General features: G+C 21.9%; 1 protein-coding gene across 3 annotated transcripts; it reads left to right on the top strand.

Moving 5' to 3' along the window:
• Positions 1-3436: 3436 nt before the first annotated feature.
• On the top strand, positions 3437-20149 carry LOC129609327 (clavesin-2). Of its 3 annotated transcripts, none has more exons than XM_055521294.1 (2): positions 3437-3474; positions 19100-20149. In XM_055521294.1, exon 2 carries the CDS (start codon positions 19115-19117, stop codon positions 20147-20149), a length of 1035 nt encoding a protein of 344 aa, XP_055377269.1. In that variant the 5' UTR covers positions 3437-3474; positions 19100-19114. The 3 variants fall into 3 exon arrangements, with proteins under 3 accessions (XP_055377269.1, XP_055377268.1, XP_055377267.1); XM_055521293.1 differs by lacking the exon at positions 3437-3474 and adding an exon at positions 3521-3632; XM_055521292.1 differs by lacking the exon at positions 3437-3474 and adding an exon at positions 18659-18915.
• Position 20150: the final 1 nt, after the last annotated feature.

Below are 20150 nucleotides of genomic sequence, written 5' to 3'. Positions count from 1 at the left end.
TAGGTATATACAAGAAATTATCAAGAAGTTGCAAAAATTTCTTAAATTGCATGTTGTATACTTGTATACGATTGTACATATAAAGAAATTGAAAGTAAAATTTTCTAACATTTACTTATTCTTTTTCTTTTCTTATTATTCTTATTTTATTGTAAGCTTTTTATTTTTATATTATACAAAATTACTATTCCCAATTCCAATTAACTTGCAACACTTTGACATGTGCCCGTATATACAATTTACAATCTAACAGCAAACCTACAAACTAACTGCATTTAATTTTTCCAAAATATATCATACCCAACAATTATTAATGTATGATTGCTGCGCATGAAATTGTGAATTAATAATCTAATTTGTACATAAATTGTATTAGTTGCATCTAATGTATGATTAATTTAGTATTGATAACTATAAAATATTATTAAAATAATTATATTAACTTACAAGAACTTGGTCTAATTAATAAATAATTATGTTATTAAATATATTATTTAAGAAATGATGTATGAAAGCAATACCTAAATTTTTAATGTATTTCTGTATATCATACATATTTTTGTGTATAAACATAAAAAATTTTTTTGTATGAATAAATTACTTTATGTGTGAATATGACAAAGTATAATAGTGAATAGAAAAAGAAAACTTTTAATAATATTGTATATATATTTTCTGTTACCTATTCGTCTTAATCTTATGTTTATCAGAATAGGTCAAACATAAAAAAAACAAAACACATTGTCTGTAAACTATGATTATAGTAAATTAGTGCTTTTGAAAGCTTTTATTTTTCTATTATTTTATGCATTTATAATAACGGTAAGCAAATATTACATATACATATACATATATATTTTATAATGGTACAAAGGTAAAAGATCTGATCAATATATCTAATGCATAAAATAAATGTGACATGATATAAAGTTTTTATATTCGAATTTATTTATTTTTTTTTTTGATATTTCTAATTTTGGGGCATCATTAACGTGCTTGTTCAATAGAAATTAAAATAAAATAGTATTAGAAATTTGAATTGAAGTTTTTAATTTATTTCAAAAAAAAAATTGAAACTAAAATGAAATCAAAGAAAAAATTATAAAAATATTAGAAAATTTTAATATTATGTTGGCTAAAATCTTGCTTTTTCTTGGACCCTACTCCCAAAACGCTATCTAATGCCTTTTGTCCCATGTCTCTAGCCTTTCTAAAATAAACCGTACTTTTCCACACTACACCAGATGGCTAATTATATATATAATTTTAAAAAGGATGGTTTTTAAAGAGTACACAAGTAAAAAAACACAAGATTTGAGTGAAACTTTCTTCAGCGCTTAAAAATCATGTCATATGAAATAATTACAAAATTCAATTTAGACATTTCATCTGAGATTATAGTTACTCAGAACATCAATGAGCCTATATAACATATTGTAATAGTCTTAAAAGAGCCTTATAATTATTACTTATAAAATTGATCAAAATACGTTTCTTATATTCTATAATAGGTTATACCGGTATGAATGAAGTTTTGACACATTGAAATTATATAAACAAAACCTTATTTAAAAGTAAGAATATTTTTCAACTTCGAAATCCTATAATATGTATGTATATGTAAATAATAATAATTTTACTAATTATTTGAAAATATCTTAATGATCCAAAATTAGTTATTAATTAACAGCTGCGTGAACTAATGCTAATTTTAACTTTTAGTCAAACCAGTTTTCTGTATTTTATATTTGTGCTGAATATTATATTTTTAATACATAAAATTTTATGTATGTATGTAAGAACATAGAAAAAATTCTAATGAAAAAATATAATGCTAAAGGTTTTATAAGTATAAACAAAATATTCACTCAGAGTATAATAAGATTAAATAAGTGTTAATTTGCTATAAATTTTAAAAGAATGCCCGAAATTTTGTTAAAACAAATTAACATTAAGTTACGTAGCAAGAACTTGGAGAGAACCAATACAGTAAAAACGAATTATGTATTTAGAATGACGCCGAAACATTATACAACTATAACAAAAACTACGTATTATAACTACGTGCTAACTCTGTTCATATTAGTTAGTACAATGCATTTAATATTGAGTAAAATGTTCTGTCGCTTTAGTCAACGCATTGAATTCGTGTTTAAATTGAATTATAAATATCTTAAGAGTATTCTGGAATTATTTCACACAACATTTTTTTTTTCATTTGTTCCTAAATCTTAAAATTATTCAATTTCAACAACTTGTTTTTATTCTTTATGTCGGTATGGTAATTTACACTATCTTGTTAAAATATTAATGTCCTATCAGGATAAATTTACTCAACAGACGAAAGAAAACATTTGATTAAAATATTTTGATACATTTCTTTCAATAAAACATAGCTGATGATTAGAAAACGTAGATGACATTATCATATTACACTAGCCGTAAATTATATTAGAACCATTTATGAAAAATATCTACTACATTGTTATTACCTCATAGTTAATTCAGGAATATTGCTCTTCACTTTTAAATTCGGTTCTTAAATGGATTTCATATAGTAATGTATTTTGACTAATTAAGAGTATTATTTTTAATCAATTTTACATTTTTCAGTTTTAATTCTATGATTTCATTGCCCAATTGAAAATTTATGTATAATTTAAATAAAAATGCTTGTAACGCCGCAAGTTTAACACAGGGATCGGTTTTTACCTTACATCTAGAATACATCATAATATAAAATTTTGTTTGGTTCGATAAATATTATAAAGTAAAGTGTTATATTAATAAGAGGAAAAAGTTAAATTACAAATACAAAGTGTAGTTGTTTATTAATTAATAAGTAATGTGCCTATTACACTAATAATATTACCTTAATTGGAAATTTCTTCATTCAACTGAAGAACAGATGGATGACTTAATCAAAGGAACGAGTTAATGGCAGAAAAATTTAAGAGAAAAGGTATTTTAATAATCAATCAAATAATTAAAATATTCTTGAATAAATTATAAATAATTTTATATATCCTATGCTATTAAGGACAACCGCATACATATTTAATTTTTTTCTTATTTTTCTATAATAACATTATGTTTTCCCTTTCCTTACTTCAACATTAACACATACAGAGTGCGCACTAATTTTGGTATTTTTCTTAAAGAAATAAAAAAAAAAAAAAAAACAACAAAATCTTTAATTTTTCAAATTTTTTCTTTTTTTCAACTAACAAAATTCCTAATAAACGCGAAATCATTAGAAATTACAGGTATATTGCTAAACCTAAAAGGTTCAACATAAAAAACAAAAAAAAAAACAGAAAAAACTTGACGCGAACGTTTTTCTTTTACTTTTTTTTTTTCTGTTTTCATCTATAAATTTTTTTTTTCTTCTTTTTTTCTATTCATTTATGAACTATTCGCGAACTCGGTCAGACGTTTTGAGAATTTTAAAAAAATTTTTTTTCTACTCTAACGGTGTGTTTTTAATTTTATTTTTAATTTAATTAAATTAAATTAATTAAAATAATTGAAATTGTGAACAGAAATAAAAAAAAATTTCTTTTTGATTTCTAATTCTAAAAAAAAATTAATAAATTTATAATAAAATTGAGCATATAAGAAATATTTAAAAGGTATTTTTTATTCAAGAAATAAAATTTAATTTTCAATTAAAATTTAATTCATTAATTAAATAAAAAATAATAATTAAAATATTAAAAAGTAATTGTGATTTTATTGGTATTAATTAATACTCAAATTATCGAGTACTCAAAGTATACTCATTAAATTACTCAAATAATGGTACCCAAATACAAAAAAAGGGTCGAACTTAGTTATCTATATAATATCATATTTATAATTTGTATATGTATATGATGTATGCATGTATGTGAGCATTAATTCAAAAAAAACATTAAATTGCAAAAAATGAAAATTATCAGCTAAAGTTTTAACACATACGTACATATAGCCTAGGGTTAATTAACGGCTCAAAATTATATTGAAAGTGAATGGTTTATTAAAATAGGTTTTTCTTTTTAATATACATATATGTATAACTATATTCAATATAGTGTGTAATAATGTATGTATATATTTAAAATTTCAAGTCATCATAGCACATTAAGTGTTATACATAATATATAATTATTTATATATACACAACATATAATAATATAATTAAGAAAATAACACAAATTTAATTGGAATAATGATTATTGCAAATTTCATTCACAAAAAAAAAATCATTTCAACTCCAATCATTTTCTCAATACCTTTATTATAACCAATATTATAACATAGTCATATAGATGAAAAAGGATTGCAAAACATTTTTCATAAATATGCTGTATATAATTCAAACATGTTACTTTGTGTATATCACATATGTATATATGTATAGAGTGCAATTAATATTACAAAATTTTAATTAAATATTTTCTAAGTAAATTATAAATTTTTTTTTTATATAATTCCATAATTAGGAATTAAAGATAAATAAAACTTATCTGTTATACATATACGTATATATGCGAGATTATCCCACATATAATTACAAATAATGCCGTAAAATTGTAATTAATTTACATAATTCAGCAAATATTAATTAAATTGCTGAAAATTGACCACATATACGAATTGTTGTAAAACAGCAAAATGGACTCCAAAAGAAGTGCAGAAAGGATTTTTATATTTTCAAATATTTTTAAACATATACGCAGCCCTATTAAAAAATTATTTTTACTAATTTTCTAGTTATTAAATATTTAAATTTGCCCAAAATTGTTTTCATTTTTTAATTCTTGAGCGAAAATTCTTATTTTTGTAACTTTTAGCAGAAATCTGTCAGAAAAGAACAGACAACTTGTTTAGTTTTGTATTACATTCTGTAATATATGGCGAAATATACTTCAAATATAGAATTCTATGGAATTCAGCAATTATAATTCATAAGCTGAATTGTACATGAATACTATATATTAGCAATTTTAAGATTATTGGCAGTTTCAAAACATTTATTTTGCAAAAATTAAGGTATTTTATTCTATAGCCCAAAATAATTTAATTATAACTTTCTGAATAAACAAATTAAATATTCATTTGATAGCCTGCGAAGTGATGGTTTGATATATACAATAGTTTACATTTACACATTTTCGAATATATTTACAAAGAAACTAGTTGACCGCATACATAACAAGATAAATAAAATATTCTTTGATAATGAATTTTGAAAACCCTTATTTAAAAATTATAAAATAGTATATTAATACACAATTCAGCTTATAAATTATAATTGCTGAATTATTTAATAATACAGTATTACTAAAATTTTGATGTCACAGAAATTATTTTCAATTTGAATACCAAAAAAAATTTCAATTTGATATTGAACAAAAATTTTTTCTACAATTTTTTTTCGAAAATTAAAAAAATTATTAAATATTTGCACATATTATGTGACTAGGCGACATATGAACAGTTAATAATATTATACTTAAATTTCTATAAACATTAAAAAAAAATTTTAGTACTGAAGAATTCGGTCTGGTTCTAATGAAGAGTGAAGTGAGAGATTTAGCGGTACCATAACGTGCTTAAATGGCCTAAATGTACCCTTCAGGTACCGCGCTATCGTAATCTAACTTGTGCTACAAAAAAATTTTACAAATTCTCTATGCCTACATATAATTTCAATTGTCAAATTTAATACCAACATTTTCAAGGTTTTATCATTGGATTTTAAGTGACATTATAAATCCAATTAAAAATATTAAAGTACAATTAGTCGTGTTAACATCAATAAATTCAGAAAACAAATTTTAAGAAATTAAAACTCACTAAATCAAATTACTGTAATGCAATTATAAAAAATTTGATCTTATCTTGGACGTTTTATCTACTGCAATTACATGAAATAATTACTTTTATATCAAAAATCTTAATAGTTTTCAAACAATTATAAAAAAAAAAAATTATTATAGTTACCTTACTTTTACAACTATTTGTGTACTAAATACAAAAAACACGCGTCTTCAATAACCTTAGAAAAAAAAAAATTATATGAATTTTAACTTTCATTTTTAAAATATTTTATATTTTCTTCATTTTACGGTTATTTGAACTTTTATGTATATATGTATGTATATAAAATATTCAAAAAAAAAATGTAAGGGATTTCCAATTTAAACTAGAAATTTTTTAGGCGATATACTGACAACTAATCATATATAATTATTATATTCGAATTATTATTTAGGCAAATTCTGGAAATTGCCAATTTTCAAATAAATGACAATAATTTCAACAATAAATTTCAAACTTGTTTAAATTTGAATATTTGCAAAAATATTAATTTTTGTAAAAAAAAAAAATAAAAACCTCTACATTAATAACATATAAAAGTGAAATTTTTTTTGTTATATTTGAAATATTCAATTTAATTTTAATAGTAGTTTTCAAAGGAACCACATTTAAACTCATCGTGCGTATAATGTGGACTCATATTTAAAATTTAAGCACACAAGAATTAGAGAAATATTTGTGTAATAAATCGAATTACGAGTGTACTTATCAGGAACGATTTTGTGCAAAACGATATGCATCTAAAATGTGAATAGCCTGAGAGTTGTGCATATCATCATACAACAAAAGTATGTGACCGATAATTGCAAATATTAAAGTTAGAAAAAGATTTTATTCAACCAAAATTTGTGCATTATTTAAAATCTCATTTCTCTAACAAGTTTTTTGAATAAGAATATTTTAAAACTCATTTTATTAAGATTTATAAAAATGTAGGCTTAATATTTCAATATTTTGTGTAATTATAAATATTTGAGGAAATACCTAAATTTAGATCAAATATCGATTTGAAGTATTCAGCTATTGAAATTATATTGCTGAATTACAAGATATATGAGATTTGCAATTATATAAATATTGTACACTTTACTAATAACACAATTTTAATTGATAAATGATTCAGGCCGACCTGAGATCTAATATATTTGAATAAAACTCAAAATTATTTATTAATTCTATTGAAAATTTAATTCTATTATTTAAATTTCTTATATACTTGACTCATATTAATATTGTATATATATATTTACTATCTTTTACTATATACATTGTCGAAAATAATTTTAAATCAATGAAATACAAATAATTTAAGTTCTACTTTAATGTAAGCGGTTGAATACATTTCAAGTATATCCTAAATATTATACATATAAAATGAACCTTCAACTATTTGGAACAATAAAATAATAAAGAAAAACATAAAAGAACTGAAAATATTATAAGCATTTTATTTTTCTTCTTCTTCTAATCACTATTTTTCTTTATACAAGAAAATACTTAAAATGAAGACTCCAAATAGTCTAGTCTAATAATTTCAATGTCAATGTTAGAAGCACAGAATTAAATTTATATAAGTATGAAGACAAAACAAATGTATATAAGACTAAAATATTTCATATTTAACACATAATTTAGTTTGAAATCATCCGAAGACGGCTCATATAATAAAACATACATTAAAAAACAAAAAAATTTTTTTTATTGAATTTAAATTAGGTAAAGAAATGAAAAAAAAATAAAAAAAAATTTCATAGTCAGTAATTTTCTGGTATAGCTATTTAAATATTAATTTTAAAGAAAAAAATAAACTTTTAATTTAATAATTATTAAAATTCTAATTATAAATTATTTGAAAATTTCATGTTATCTTACTTTTATGAGAATTAACATTGCAACCTTTATAACACCATACATAAGTTTATAAGTAAAATTTTAATTCACAATAATTCAGAAAATTGCATATTTAGCGGCGAAAATTTTTGGGCACATTAACATTATTTTTATACTTGCTTTTGTACATGTAACAGTTTGTAAGAGCGTACCAATTTTAATTGATAAATGATTCAGGCCGACCTGAGATCTGTTTGTAAGGGTAACAGTATGGTAAGGACTTCTTAATTTTATCATTAATAATCATTATTTAAAGATTCGAAATAGGTGTTTAAATTTAGACCTTCCTCAAGGAAAAAAATATAATATAATATATAATTAGATTTAATTGAATTTTAATTTTATTTTACGTCAATTAATTTGAAAAAAGTTTTCTACTTAAGTCTTTTGTTAAATATTTACTTTGTGCTTATTACAATAAAGTGGGAATCATTTTGATAAAAAATCAATCAAGTGAAAAAATATTCCTCACCAACATACTATTATAGAAATTCATTAGAAAATTTTAATGAATTTTCTATAATAGTGAATTAGTCATTGTTAATTGAATCAATTTTTTTGTTCAATATTTATTAATAATAAAAAAAAAATGTAGCAAATAAAATATACAAGTATTTCTAATTATGTAGTTTACCACATTGGCTTATACAAATTCCGTTAAGATTTTTATGCTTCAATGAACGTATAAATTATGTTTAAAACTTCAAACTCTCTCCTTACATTCTAAATAATTCTGAAATGGCAAATTTCTTCCGATTAAAATAAAAAAAATTTATAGAAATTATAAAATTGTTTATTTTGTTTTCTTTAGATTTAATAAATTAATTTTTAATTTGAAAATTTCAAAAAATTTAGGGTTATGCCAATTAATATTGAAATTATCTATGATCATTCCAAAATTTTCATAATATCATCAAATATTACAATTTAAATGAATTATTTTTCAATTTTTAAATGAATTTTAATTACAAAAATAAATTTATTCTCTAAATTATGCTCTAAAGTTAAAAAGAAAAAATTTTAATCATAACAAATGCATTAAAATATATGCCCATGAATTAATGTCATTCAAAATGTCAATAATGTCATTCAAATATTCGAAATTAGATCAAAAGTAATTGTTTGTTTGCTTTTTTTCACAATTTTCATTCAAACTTGAACTTGTATTACTTGATCTTATTTCGTCTCCCTTTATACAAATTTGACTTCATATTAATGAGTGACGCATCTCAAATAAAAAATAAAAATTAAATTTAAATACTTTGGGTCATAAAAATATTGTGTTCGTTGTATATTTCCATATATAGCATTCAAAAGTATGTTGCAATTATCCAACATTATGTGCATGTTGGATAATTGCAACAGGTACTTTAAAATTGAAAACCTTTGACTGATCTTTGAAAAACCTTCTTTTAATTATCTAAAATTTTTTTTTACTATTAATATCCATAATATGTCACTTCTGTCAAAACTATGTATGTATATATATATACATATATGCATAAATGCATAATTACCATTTCTATGACAATGCAAACATATTTTACTTGCTTGTGTACTTGCAACTGTCAATATTTAAGTTGTAAGTCAAAAAAAAAAATGATTTACAAATTAATTTTCTTTTTTTGATGACTTAAACTAACTTTAACTTTTGACAATGAACTTTTAATAAGTTTTTATTTTTTTTTTTAATGTAAATAGTATGCACTTATTTTAGACTATATTATGAATATACCCCCAAAATAGTAAATTTTGCAAATAATATGACAGTAAACAAAATAAAAAAAAAAAAACAAATTTTCATTTCATCACTTTTGATCTTTAAACCAGTTATAAAATTTTAACTGTATACACAAACACATAACATGAGCAGAGCGTATACCACAAGTACATATTTGTTTTATACAAAGGGAAATATTTATAAAATAAGAAGAAATCAATTACAAATCAATATTGACATTTCAATTAATATTAACTAAATATTTTTAAATATAATATGAAAACGAAAAATAAAAAATATCCATTTTAGAATCAATATTTTTAGATTAAAGGTTAACCACTATTTATATGTATATATACAAAGTAAATATGTAGATATATATATATAAAAATTAACAAATGAAACAAACAAATTTTAATTAACACACAAAGTTGAAATTACAATTAAATATTGAACGCCATCTAACTTTTTTCAAAAGAAAAAAAAATATATATATAAAAATCAATTAAAAAGAGAAGATAAATATTGAATCAATTCGATGGGTCCAAAGAATACTATCATATTTCAAAATCGCTACCTTTTACGAGAGCGAAAAAATTATATATATATATATAATATATATATATATATATATGCATTAACATTATTATTTTCCAAGTATCTGTGTAATTGTTCTAAATTTTAATTAAAAATATTCATAGTTTTTTACAATTATAATGGAATAATATATTGTCATATTAAAATAGGATTTTCATATGCGCATAAAATAAATTTTTCTTCTACAGTAAACCCAATAGAATGTTATTATTTGATACCAGACACAGAACTTTTTTTAATATGTTATTGTTGTTACAAATATAATTTCATCTTACCATAAAATAGTAAGAAATATATATAATTCAAATTATCATAATCCCCATAGCTTATTTTAATAACCAGATCACTAAGTCTAATATCGTTAGGCGTTTTCGTAAATCATACAGTATATCGCAATATAGTGAAAATCGTGTGTTCATTTCAAATATTGCAAATTAATTATCAAAAACATGCAGATTATCGGTGAAATTTTTATTATTGCAGCGTAGTTGAATCAAATAACATATGTATATGAACTGTTTTGCTTTAATAGATTATTGTGTCAAAATATATTGCTTGCCCTTAATACATTATGTTTTTGCAGTGTTGCGTTTATGAATATATCTATATTATTAATTTATAGTAAAAATTTTTTTCAAATTTTATCTTAGACACAAAACATTTATTAATTAGTTTGCATATCGAACTATGTCGCAGCTAATAATTCGTCCCTTAACATGGTAATCCCCCATTTAATTTTATTTTAAAATAAATTTTGAGTTTTTATAAATTATGTTTGCTATTTAACTTACAATTTGACTAAAATTACAGTACCACTCATATAATAAAAGTATTTTATGATGTTAATACGATCACATACTATCACTAATGATAAACGATTCCCATATCGTAATTTGAGTTACTATAGTATTCTTCGGACCCTTCGCTTTCTATACATTTTCAGAAAAATAAAATCAAAAGAAAAAACTTTTTATTTTCAAGACCTTTTTCTTTTTTTTATAACAATAATAAAAAATTTAAAATATTGAGTAACATCTTGAAATATTTTATAAAAATTTGAAATCTTGAAAAAAAATAAGAAAAATAAAAAATCTTTAAAATCATATACAATTTCTATTGCATCACACTTATCACATTATGGTCTAGGCACGAGTACAATGAAAATTAAGAAAACAAATTAAAATAATAAGAAAAAAAAAAGCAAAAACAAAACAAAAAGCATAATGAATTTCAAATTATTTCGATATTATAAACGATTATTTATTTTTTTTGCTGTTATTGTTGTTATTTTTATGACTCGCAGATTATAAAATAATAAAAAAAAATAAATGTTGCGAATTCATAATTTTTCTTTCTGTTTTTTTTTTTTGCAAATTTTTTTCGCAAATTATAATACAGATATTAAAAAAAAATATTAACTGTAATCAAAAAAATAAAAAATTATGATAAATATGTAAAATATTCCGAAATATCAAGATGCAAATGAAAAATTGAAATTTAGGCACAATAAACAGAAAAATAAATTATGCAGTTAATTTTTTACAATATTTATAATGAAAATTATGTATGTATAATAAAATTTATAATATTTTATAAATTTTAAAAATTAAAAAATAAAATTATTTCAAAAATTGATTAATTATCGCAATATAGTTAATCTGACCCTAGATGGCAAGATTGGTAGGGAAAATTTCAGAAGACACATACGCGTACAAATGAATTTTGATTTATTCATCTTGCTTATTGCCAAAATACATAAATTCTTACCAAAAAATATTTCTTAAAACTCTTTTTAAGGTGTTATCTACAGCAAATGATTTTTATCTTGAATTTCTTTTGTACTATTATTAGTGAATATTATGTTACATGGTAGTTGTTACTAAATTTCTAATTATATATTTAATTTAATTCAATTAATTTTCTAATTATATTATGTTTATTAAATTTAATTAAAACTGAAAAAATAATTACATAAATTTATTATAATGCTCTCATTCTGTATTGTATGGTAGATATCATTCTTATGATATTTTCAAGAGAGATGTGTCTATTTTTTATATTATATCACTCGGTTTTTCAAAAATTAAACAAAATATATAAAATATTCAGTTATTTTTTAGTTTATGAAGAGTGTCAACCTTCATAAACTAAATTGAAAAATATTACATCAAAGTCATCTCAGTCAAGAGAATGCTTAAATTTTAAAATTTTAAAAACAAAATGAGAATTCTGAATTAAAATATTGATTAAAGAAAGTGATTAAAAAAATGAGATACAAAATGAAATTATAACATTATACATATTCTTTTTGTATTGGCAGTGTTATTTTCCAAAATATTTAATATACATAATTAGTTTTCATTATACAATTTTTAAAAATACTTAAAAGAGATTTCAAACTTCTAAATTTAATTATAAATTATTTAAATTTCTCTAGTAAAGAGATCGAAAAATAAATCATTTTTCTTAATTAATTATAATTATGCAGTATATTTCTATGTGAGCTATTTAAAAGTATGTACTTTCGAAGAATCAAAACTTATATCCAGTAAAACGCTCCTTCTATGACAAAACGACTATACGTATGTAAATATTTTTTATGTAATTTAATTCTTATTTCATTGTTATAATCGGTTTTCTGTTATAGATGCGGCCACAAAATTCGCTCTTATCTTTTCGAAATCATACAAGACTCGAAAAATGATTTTCTAATGAAATGTTATTCTCTATAATTCTGACTCTCTTATTTCAAGTAATTTTAATAAGTAGTTTTAGCTTAAAATAAAAAATTATATTTCATTTTAAATATTTTCGTATAATTAATAATTTTTTAAAAATATTATTGAAAATTTATATTACTACATTTATTTTGCTTAAAAATTCAATTGTATTAATTCCAATAAGAATCCAAATAATTCTCGTTATAGTTATTCCAAATTATTTTCCTGAAAACTTAAGTATACCCTCTAGTTAAATAACATTACAAACACTTCATTCTATTATAACTATTAAACTTAAATTCAATTACTTTTTTGACAATTTTGCTATCTCAATATCATACAATAATTCTCATTTATTACCATAATAGCAATAATACAAAATAGTAGTCACAATAGTAAATCAGCGAGCATAAAATTTAACATTAATAGTAATCCAAAGTATAAAATGAAAATTTACATTAATTAGAAAAAAAAATTTAATATTAGTGACAAACATTTGCAATTTCTCTAATCACAATACCTTTTGTATATATATATATATTACAAAAATTTTTACAAAAAAAAAGCAAAGAAATAATAATTAATTAAATAAAATTAGCAAAACAAAAAAAAAAACAAAAATGTTAAACTATAAAAATATTTTACTGTCATCAAAGTTTTAAAGAAAAACAAAAATTTTGACCTCTTTAATGAGCTTTAAAAATATTGTATTTTTGTTGTACCTTCACCGAAAACAAAAACAACAAAAAAAAATTTACTATTCAATTTCTCTGTCCTTCAAATTTAAATGATTATTCACAATAAGAAATTTCAAAAATTAGCAAAGACAAAAAAAATTTTATTTTTTCTTTTGTTTTTTTTGAGTTTCGAATAAATTAGAAATGCTTAATCAATATTGCAAATCACCTTATGTCAAACACAATAATGGCTACCCAATTGATATTGTAAAATCACTTTTCATTATTTTATGCGTATCTAGATAAATCAATTATGTTCCAGCAATAAAATACATATACATACAAAAAAAAAAACAATCCACTGAAGTAATTTTCAACTACAATTAAAATAATGACTAGTTAAAATAGAATTTCAAATTTATATCTTGATTTTGAGTTTTCAATTTTATTACCCACTATTTTAACCATAGACTATATTACAATATGTTGGTTTTAATGGTGTAGATAATTTTAATATAATTTTATTATATTTTCATTATTTTTTAATTTAAGTGAAATTTATGTCAAAAAAATAGAAAAGATTTTGATTTATCACAGGCTGATTTCAAATAATCGTAAATAACAATATTTAGAGACTATGATTTATTCGATTTTTGAAATTAAAGGGAAATTTTTTTTAAGTTCATAAAACAATTAGAAAGTAATCTTTAAAATGAAAGTTTTCATTCTAATACACTCACATATATATATATTGTTTGTATTATTGTGCATTAAATTTAAGTGTTTCATACTTATATAATCACCTTGCATTGAAATTATAATATTTTGCATAAACTGACCTGTAAGTACTCTATATAATGTAGTAGATTTTAAATGTAATCAAATGAAAAGTAACTGGTTAAAAACTATTGATAAAAGATGACAACTTAAATTCACTTTTATTTTAAATTACATTAATTATATCAAATAATTATAAAATTATTTATTTTTTGCATAAGTTGAATAAGTTTGTATATATCATTATATAACTATATTAAAAATTTTAAAAATTTTTTAATTAATTCCAAATATTTAAAATTAAATAAACATTAATATTGTTTTGGAACTTTAATTCCAGTACAATTAAGATTTATTTATTGCAAAACGAAACGCAACGATAACATAGAAGTCAACTATTGTTAAAGAACGTCAAGCCAAACATAATATGAACAAGTAGCAAAATGCAACTAGCATAGAACTTTTTGGGATACAACATTTTACTGATGGACTACCTTTATTTATTTTAAAATTTAAAAATAATTTAAAATAATGTAATTATTTTGTTGGAAAATATTTATCACATTATCGCATTAAAACTGAAATGAGAAAAAAAAAAACAAAAATTCATTATTGAATGAATTCTCTTCATTTCTGAAAGAAAAACATAGAGGGCTTTTATATTTAAATTTATTTAATAATTTTATATAGGGCGCTGCTATTATTTTTTCTAATTGCTAAAACTTAGGTATAATTTCAAGAATTATTTTATTTTAAATCACGTTATAATTTTAAGCATATACATTAATAATATAATAAGTATTCAAGTTGACCAAATTTTTGGACTTTCAACTCGGTTTCCTATTTGCTTGTACCAATTATAAATGGCACAAATTCAAAAGGATATCCTGCTGTAATTCCAATGTTTTCTTCTAGTCATCACTTTTTTTAAGGTGTAGTACCACAATATCGAATGCGTGAACAAATTCAAAGAAACATTTCGTGGCACATTTAGATTTAATAAAGAAATTCCAAGATTGTTCAACTGAATATATAATAATTTTCTGAAAATTTTGGGTTACCCACAGTCACAAAACACAAAAAAAGAAAACAATTTATTTTATTATGTCTATATACAACATAAAACTGAAGAAAAAAAAAATTAATGAAATTTAAAATTAAGAAAAATTTTTTTTTCTTTTTTTAATTTTTATTTTTCGTACACATGCCACCATTGGTAATGAAAATTTTGGTTTTCTTTTTTGTGATTTCTATGATGCACATGCCACATGGTATTTTATTTTTTGTCTATAATTGGTCTACGAAAAGAAGATATGAAAAAAAAAGCTAGATAACGTAAAATTAAACCGTGAAAAAGAAAAACTGTATCTCGCGTGCGCTTCTCCAAATTAAACCCGAAAAAAAAACACAATGATACGAGTATTGCAAATTGCGTAATTTTCTTATGCTTTTTATGCTTGTTTTTTTTTTTTTTGTTTTTTGTATTTTCATCATATCACCATTTTTAATGAGATTATTATATATAGTTTATTTCACTGTTATATTTAATAAAATTATTTATGTTGCGTGAAATTATAAAATTTATTTATTAATAATAACAAAAAAAACTTTATGTTATATGAGTTATACTTACATTTAATATTATGTATGTAATCAGTATTTCTCAAAATAAAGCATTATTATGGCCCATATAGTCATTAATATACTAAAATAATTATTAGGGTATATATGTTTGAGGAAAATAAAATTTATTAGCTTGCAAATGTGTTTGTGTATAAGTAATATAATTAATTGTATTGGTGTATTTATCAGTAAAGTCACTACATATATAGTAATTAATTTAATTATTTGGTTTTGAATTTTATGTTAAATTATTATAAATTAGGTAGTTTTTCTGGTTTAATTTTATTATGGATATAATGACAAGCATTTAGGTATAATTAGAAAAAATTTGTATAACAATCCACTATATATCGAATATCTATTTACAATGTACTTTTTACGTAATTAGTTCCGATATGAGGAAATTTTCTGAGAGACCGAGATTCTTTGTTGATTTTTGAAATCGAAAGAACTTATTATCGACTGAACGTCGACACTTTCAAAAATAAAGTAAATAAATTTTGTATACATTTTAGAAAACATGTGATACGCAATATCGAATAATTCTTCTCACTTAAAAATTACATTATATACAAATATTATGATAGTTAATCACTTTCTTCTCACTTTTCAAGTAAAATAGCGAGATAAACAATCAGGCCCTTATTCTCCAGACAATTCTTTCACTTGTTTAAAGTCATTCCGGCTCTGAAATTTTTCTCATATATACGAACAACTTCTTTTGTAATATTGATTTTAGATAAAACAATTTCATACAGTTTCAAAAACACTGGCTTACATAATTTAACTTTAATTTGAGAATAAAATTTCTTTCAAAATGTTAATTTATTAAAATTACGCAAGAAAATATGAGATGATTTTTCAGTGTATACACAATAAAAATTTTCACTTATAATTTTTATTAATTTTCTGGTCATTATTTATTAAAATTCTGTTGAATTATAATTATTTAGTATATACATAATTGCAATTTTACAATGAAAAATAAATATCAAAATATAATTATAATCAATTTAATTCAACGAAATTAAATTTCACGCGAATAAAAGAGGAAATTTTTGATTTTATTCTGATTAAATAGAGAAGGTAGAAAACAAAGAAGATTGGAAAATAAGAAAATAATTTCAAATGATCGCGTTCATGGTTTATAATGCAAGTTAATGGTTTCATCTTTTGCATTATAAGTAAAAATAATATTTATTTGATTTTAAATTTTATGATATTCTTATGCTTAAAATTTCTGAGACAATTCTTATTTAGGGCCAACATTTTGAAATTCTAAAACTCTAGTGCTCTTATCAGCATTTTTAAATGGACATATGGAAGTTATTTGCAACAATATTTTAATTAAACTATTGTTAAAGTTATTCGAAAAACAATTTAATATACGCATGCATATTGTATAAACAGAGATGTTTGCGATAATGAAATCTACGTGTATGGCACGTTATATTATGTAGGTGGTAGGTCAATAAAAATATCTTTGACGTGTGAATAAAACATCGTATCAGCACATTTAAACATTATTTTATATTTTAGATTTTTAAATAAATTTGGAAATATTTTGAACTATATAATGACTATTCAATAAATATAAGAAGTAAAAATTACGATATTTAATGTGATAGCTAGTGAACACCTTTTGTTAATAAAATAAATTTTAAATTTTAAATTGTTCCTACGCTTGTAAATAAAATTTTTGGTAGGTAACCTACACAAACCCTTTCATTTATAATTTTTGTAAATCTATATTGAATATATTTTTATAATATATCTTACTCTACAAGTATTAAGATTTTATATGTAGGTACATAAAACAAACATACATACTTACATATATAGAGTGTTTCAGTAATCAATGTCTTAAAATATTATTATCGTTTGGGGTCGTCAAAATTTTGGTTCAGTTTTCAAATATCAACAGAATTTCCGAGATACTGGAATTTTAATAAATTTTCACAAAATTCATAGTTGTCCAAGTTATTTTTGCTTACCTAACCGAAAAAGATAATGGTTTATAGTAAGCAATTTTTGAAAGGGGTCTGGGGGTCCCAAGTATTCGAACTTTTTGAAAAATTTCAATATTTTTCATTTTGTTGTTCATGCTAAGGGACTTTTTAATACTGAATCACCCTATATAAATAAAAATATATTTCAATTTTCTTATTTATTTACCAATTTTTTATTATTCACATACAAACATGTATACATACCTTTATGATGATGATTATTTTTTTCTTTTGTATAATATTGATCTGATGAAAAAATGGTCAATTTTGAGATCAAACAAATAATTTTATTATCTTTCTTTTCTCAACGGAAATCTTAAGGTCAAATTGTGAAAGATTTTTAATTTCATAAATCAATTGATAATGAATGATAGTTAAATGAATAAGAAATATCTGGCATATTTTTGTCTACTACAGATATGTTAATATGTATATGTATGTAGGTATATATGTATGTATATTATGATAATGATATGATTTGAAATATTTACTAATTTTTTATATTATCTTTTAATAGGTCTAGGTTGAAAAGTAGCAAAACTAAATTGCCTTTATGTATATATATATATATATATATGCACATATGTACATATGTAGGTATTATGTTGTCCGTATAAATGAAATAAATGAAAACTATCGGATTAAGTGAAAGGCAATTTAGACAAAAATACAATTTTTTTATACTTATATGTAGTTACTGTCATTAAACGATAGGTGGTGTACTGTTTACAATATCTATTTATTTATGTACTCTACATAATACAACCAGAAAGAAATACCGTTAAATGCAATTTATTCCAGATGTACATACATATGTAATATAAAAAAAACGTCAATTACTAATTTCCACTTTGTTTTCTTGATTGTTGGGAATATCAAGGAAAAAAGACACGATTTTCAATATTTCTGTCCAAATCCAAATGAAAGGAACAATTTTATTTTTGCTCACCACATATGAATAATTTCATTCTAGAAAATATTCACAATTATATTAAATCCAAGTATTCCCAATGCTCAAAAAGACTAATATAATAGATGTAAGCTGTGGTTATTATGAATAATAAAAAAAAAAATTAATATGATATTTTAAAATTTAAAATCGCTAATTATTTTACATATGAATTGTAAATATTAAAGACAACTATCCTTTTTTTAAACATTTACACAATAAATTCATATAGCACCATCACTTATTTGTAATTTCATCTTTTTCTTTTACAGGTTAAAATTTTTGCCATGTCACCTACACCAGCTATATATGGCCATAACACAATTGTACAATCAAATCAATTTCAACAATCAACAGAAATTAATAATAATATTTTAAAAATATTTCAAGATGTTGCCTTAAATGAATTACGAGAAGATAAAAATACTCAGGAACAATCTTTAAAACAATTTAGAAATATTTTGCTTAATAATCCAGATATTCAAAATTTACGAATCGATGATAACTTTTTATTGAGATTTCTTCGTGTGAAAAAATATAATATATCATTATCAGAACAAGTACTTTTAAAATACTTAAATCTACGTAAAACTTATCCTCATATGTGTACACAATTAGATATTTTAGATGTTAATCAAAATTCAATAATATCAAATGGATATATATTTGTTTCACCGAATCGTGATAAATCTGGACGACGTATTGTTTTCGTTAATGCCAAATTATTTAATGCAAAGCTTTATTCAAGTGCTGATCAAGCAAAAGCTCATATACTTACATATGAAACACTTTTAGAAGATCCAATAAATCAAGTAATTGGATTAACACATATTGGTGATTTATCTGGTATTACAGCATCACTTGTATTAAATTGGAATCCAACGGAATTTGCAAGAATTTTACGTTGGGGTGAACAATCTTTACCAATTCGTCATAAAGCTGTTCATTTAGTTAATGTACCAATGCCTTTTAAATGGGTTCTTGATTTTGTTAAAGGACGTGTCAGCCAGAAAATGAAACAAAGATTTCATGCATATACAAATATAAAAGAGTTAAGGAAAAATGTTGATGTTGAATGTTTACCAAAGGAAATGGGTGGTATAATGCCAATGAAGGAAATGATTGAATTATGGAAAAAGGAATTATTAGCTCGTAGAGAATCTGTTATTGCTTTAGACAAAATGAGATTGACAAGTGATCGTGGTATTATAACAAGCCGAAATCGAAATAATGTAACTATAAATAATATAAATGATATAAAAAAAAATGAAAAAGTTGATCACAAACTTATCGGAAATTTCAAAAAATTAGAATTAGATTAAA

Source organism: Condylostylus longicornis, unplaced genomic scaffold, assembly GCF_029603195.1.
Source record: "Condylostylus longicornis isolate FDR11 unplaced genomic scaffold, ASM2960319v2 ptg000038l, whole genome shotgun sequence".
In the NCBI taxonomy this organism is placed as follows: domain Eukaryota; kingdom Metazoa; phylum Arthropoda; class Insecta; order Diptera; family Dolichopodidae; genus Condylostylus; species Condylostylus longicornis.
This window is presented reverse-complemented; position numbering and strand designations above follow the sequence as displayed.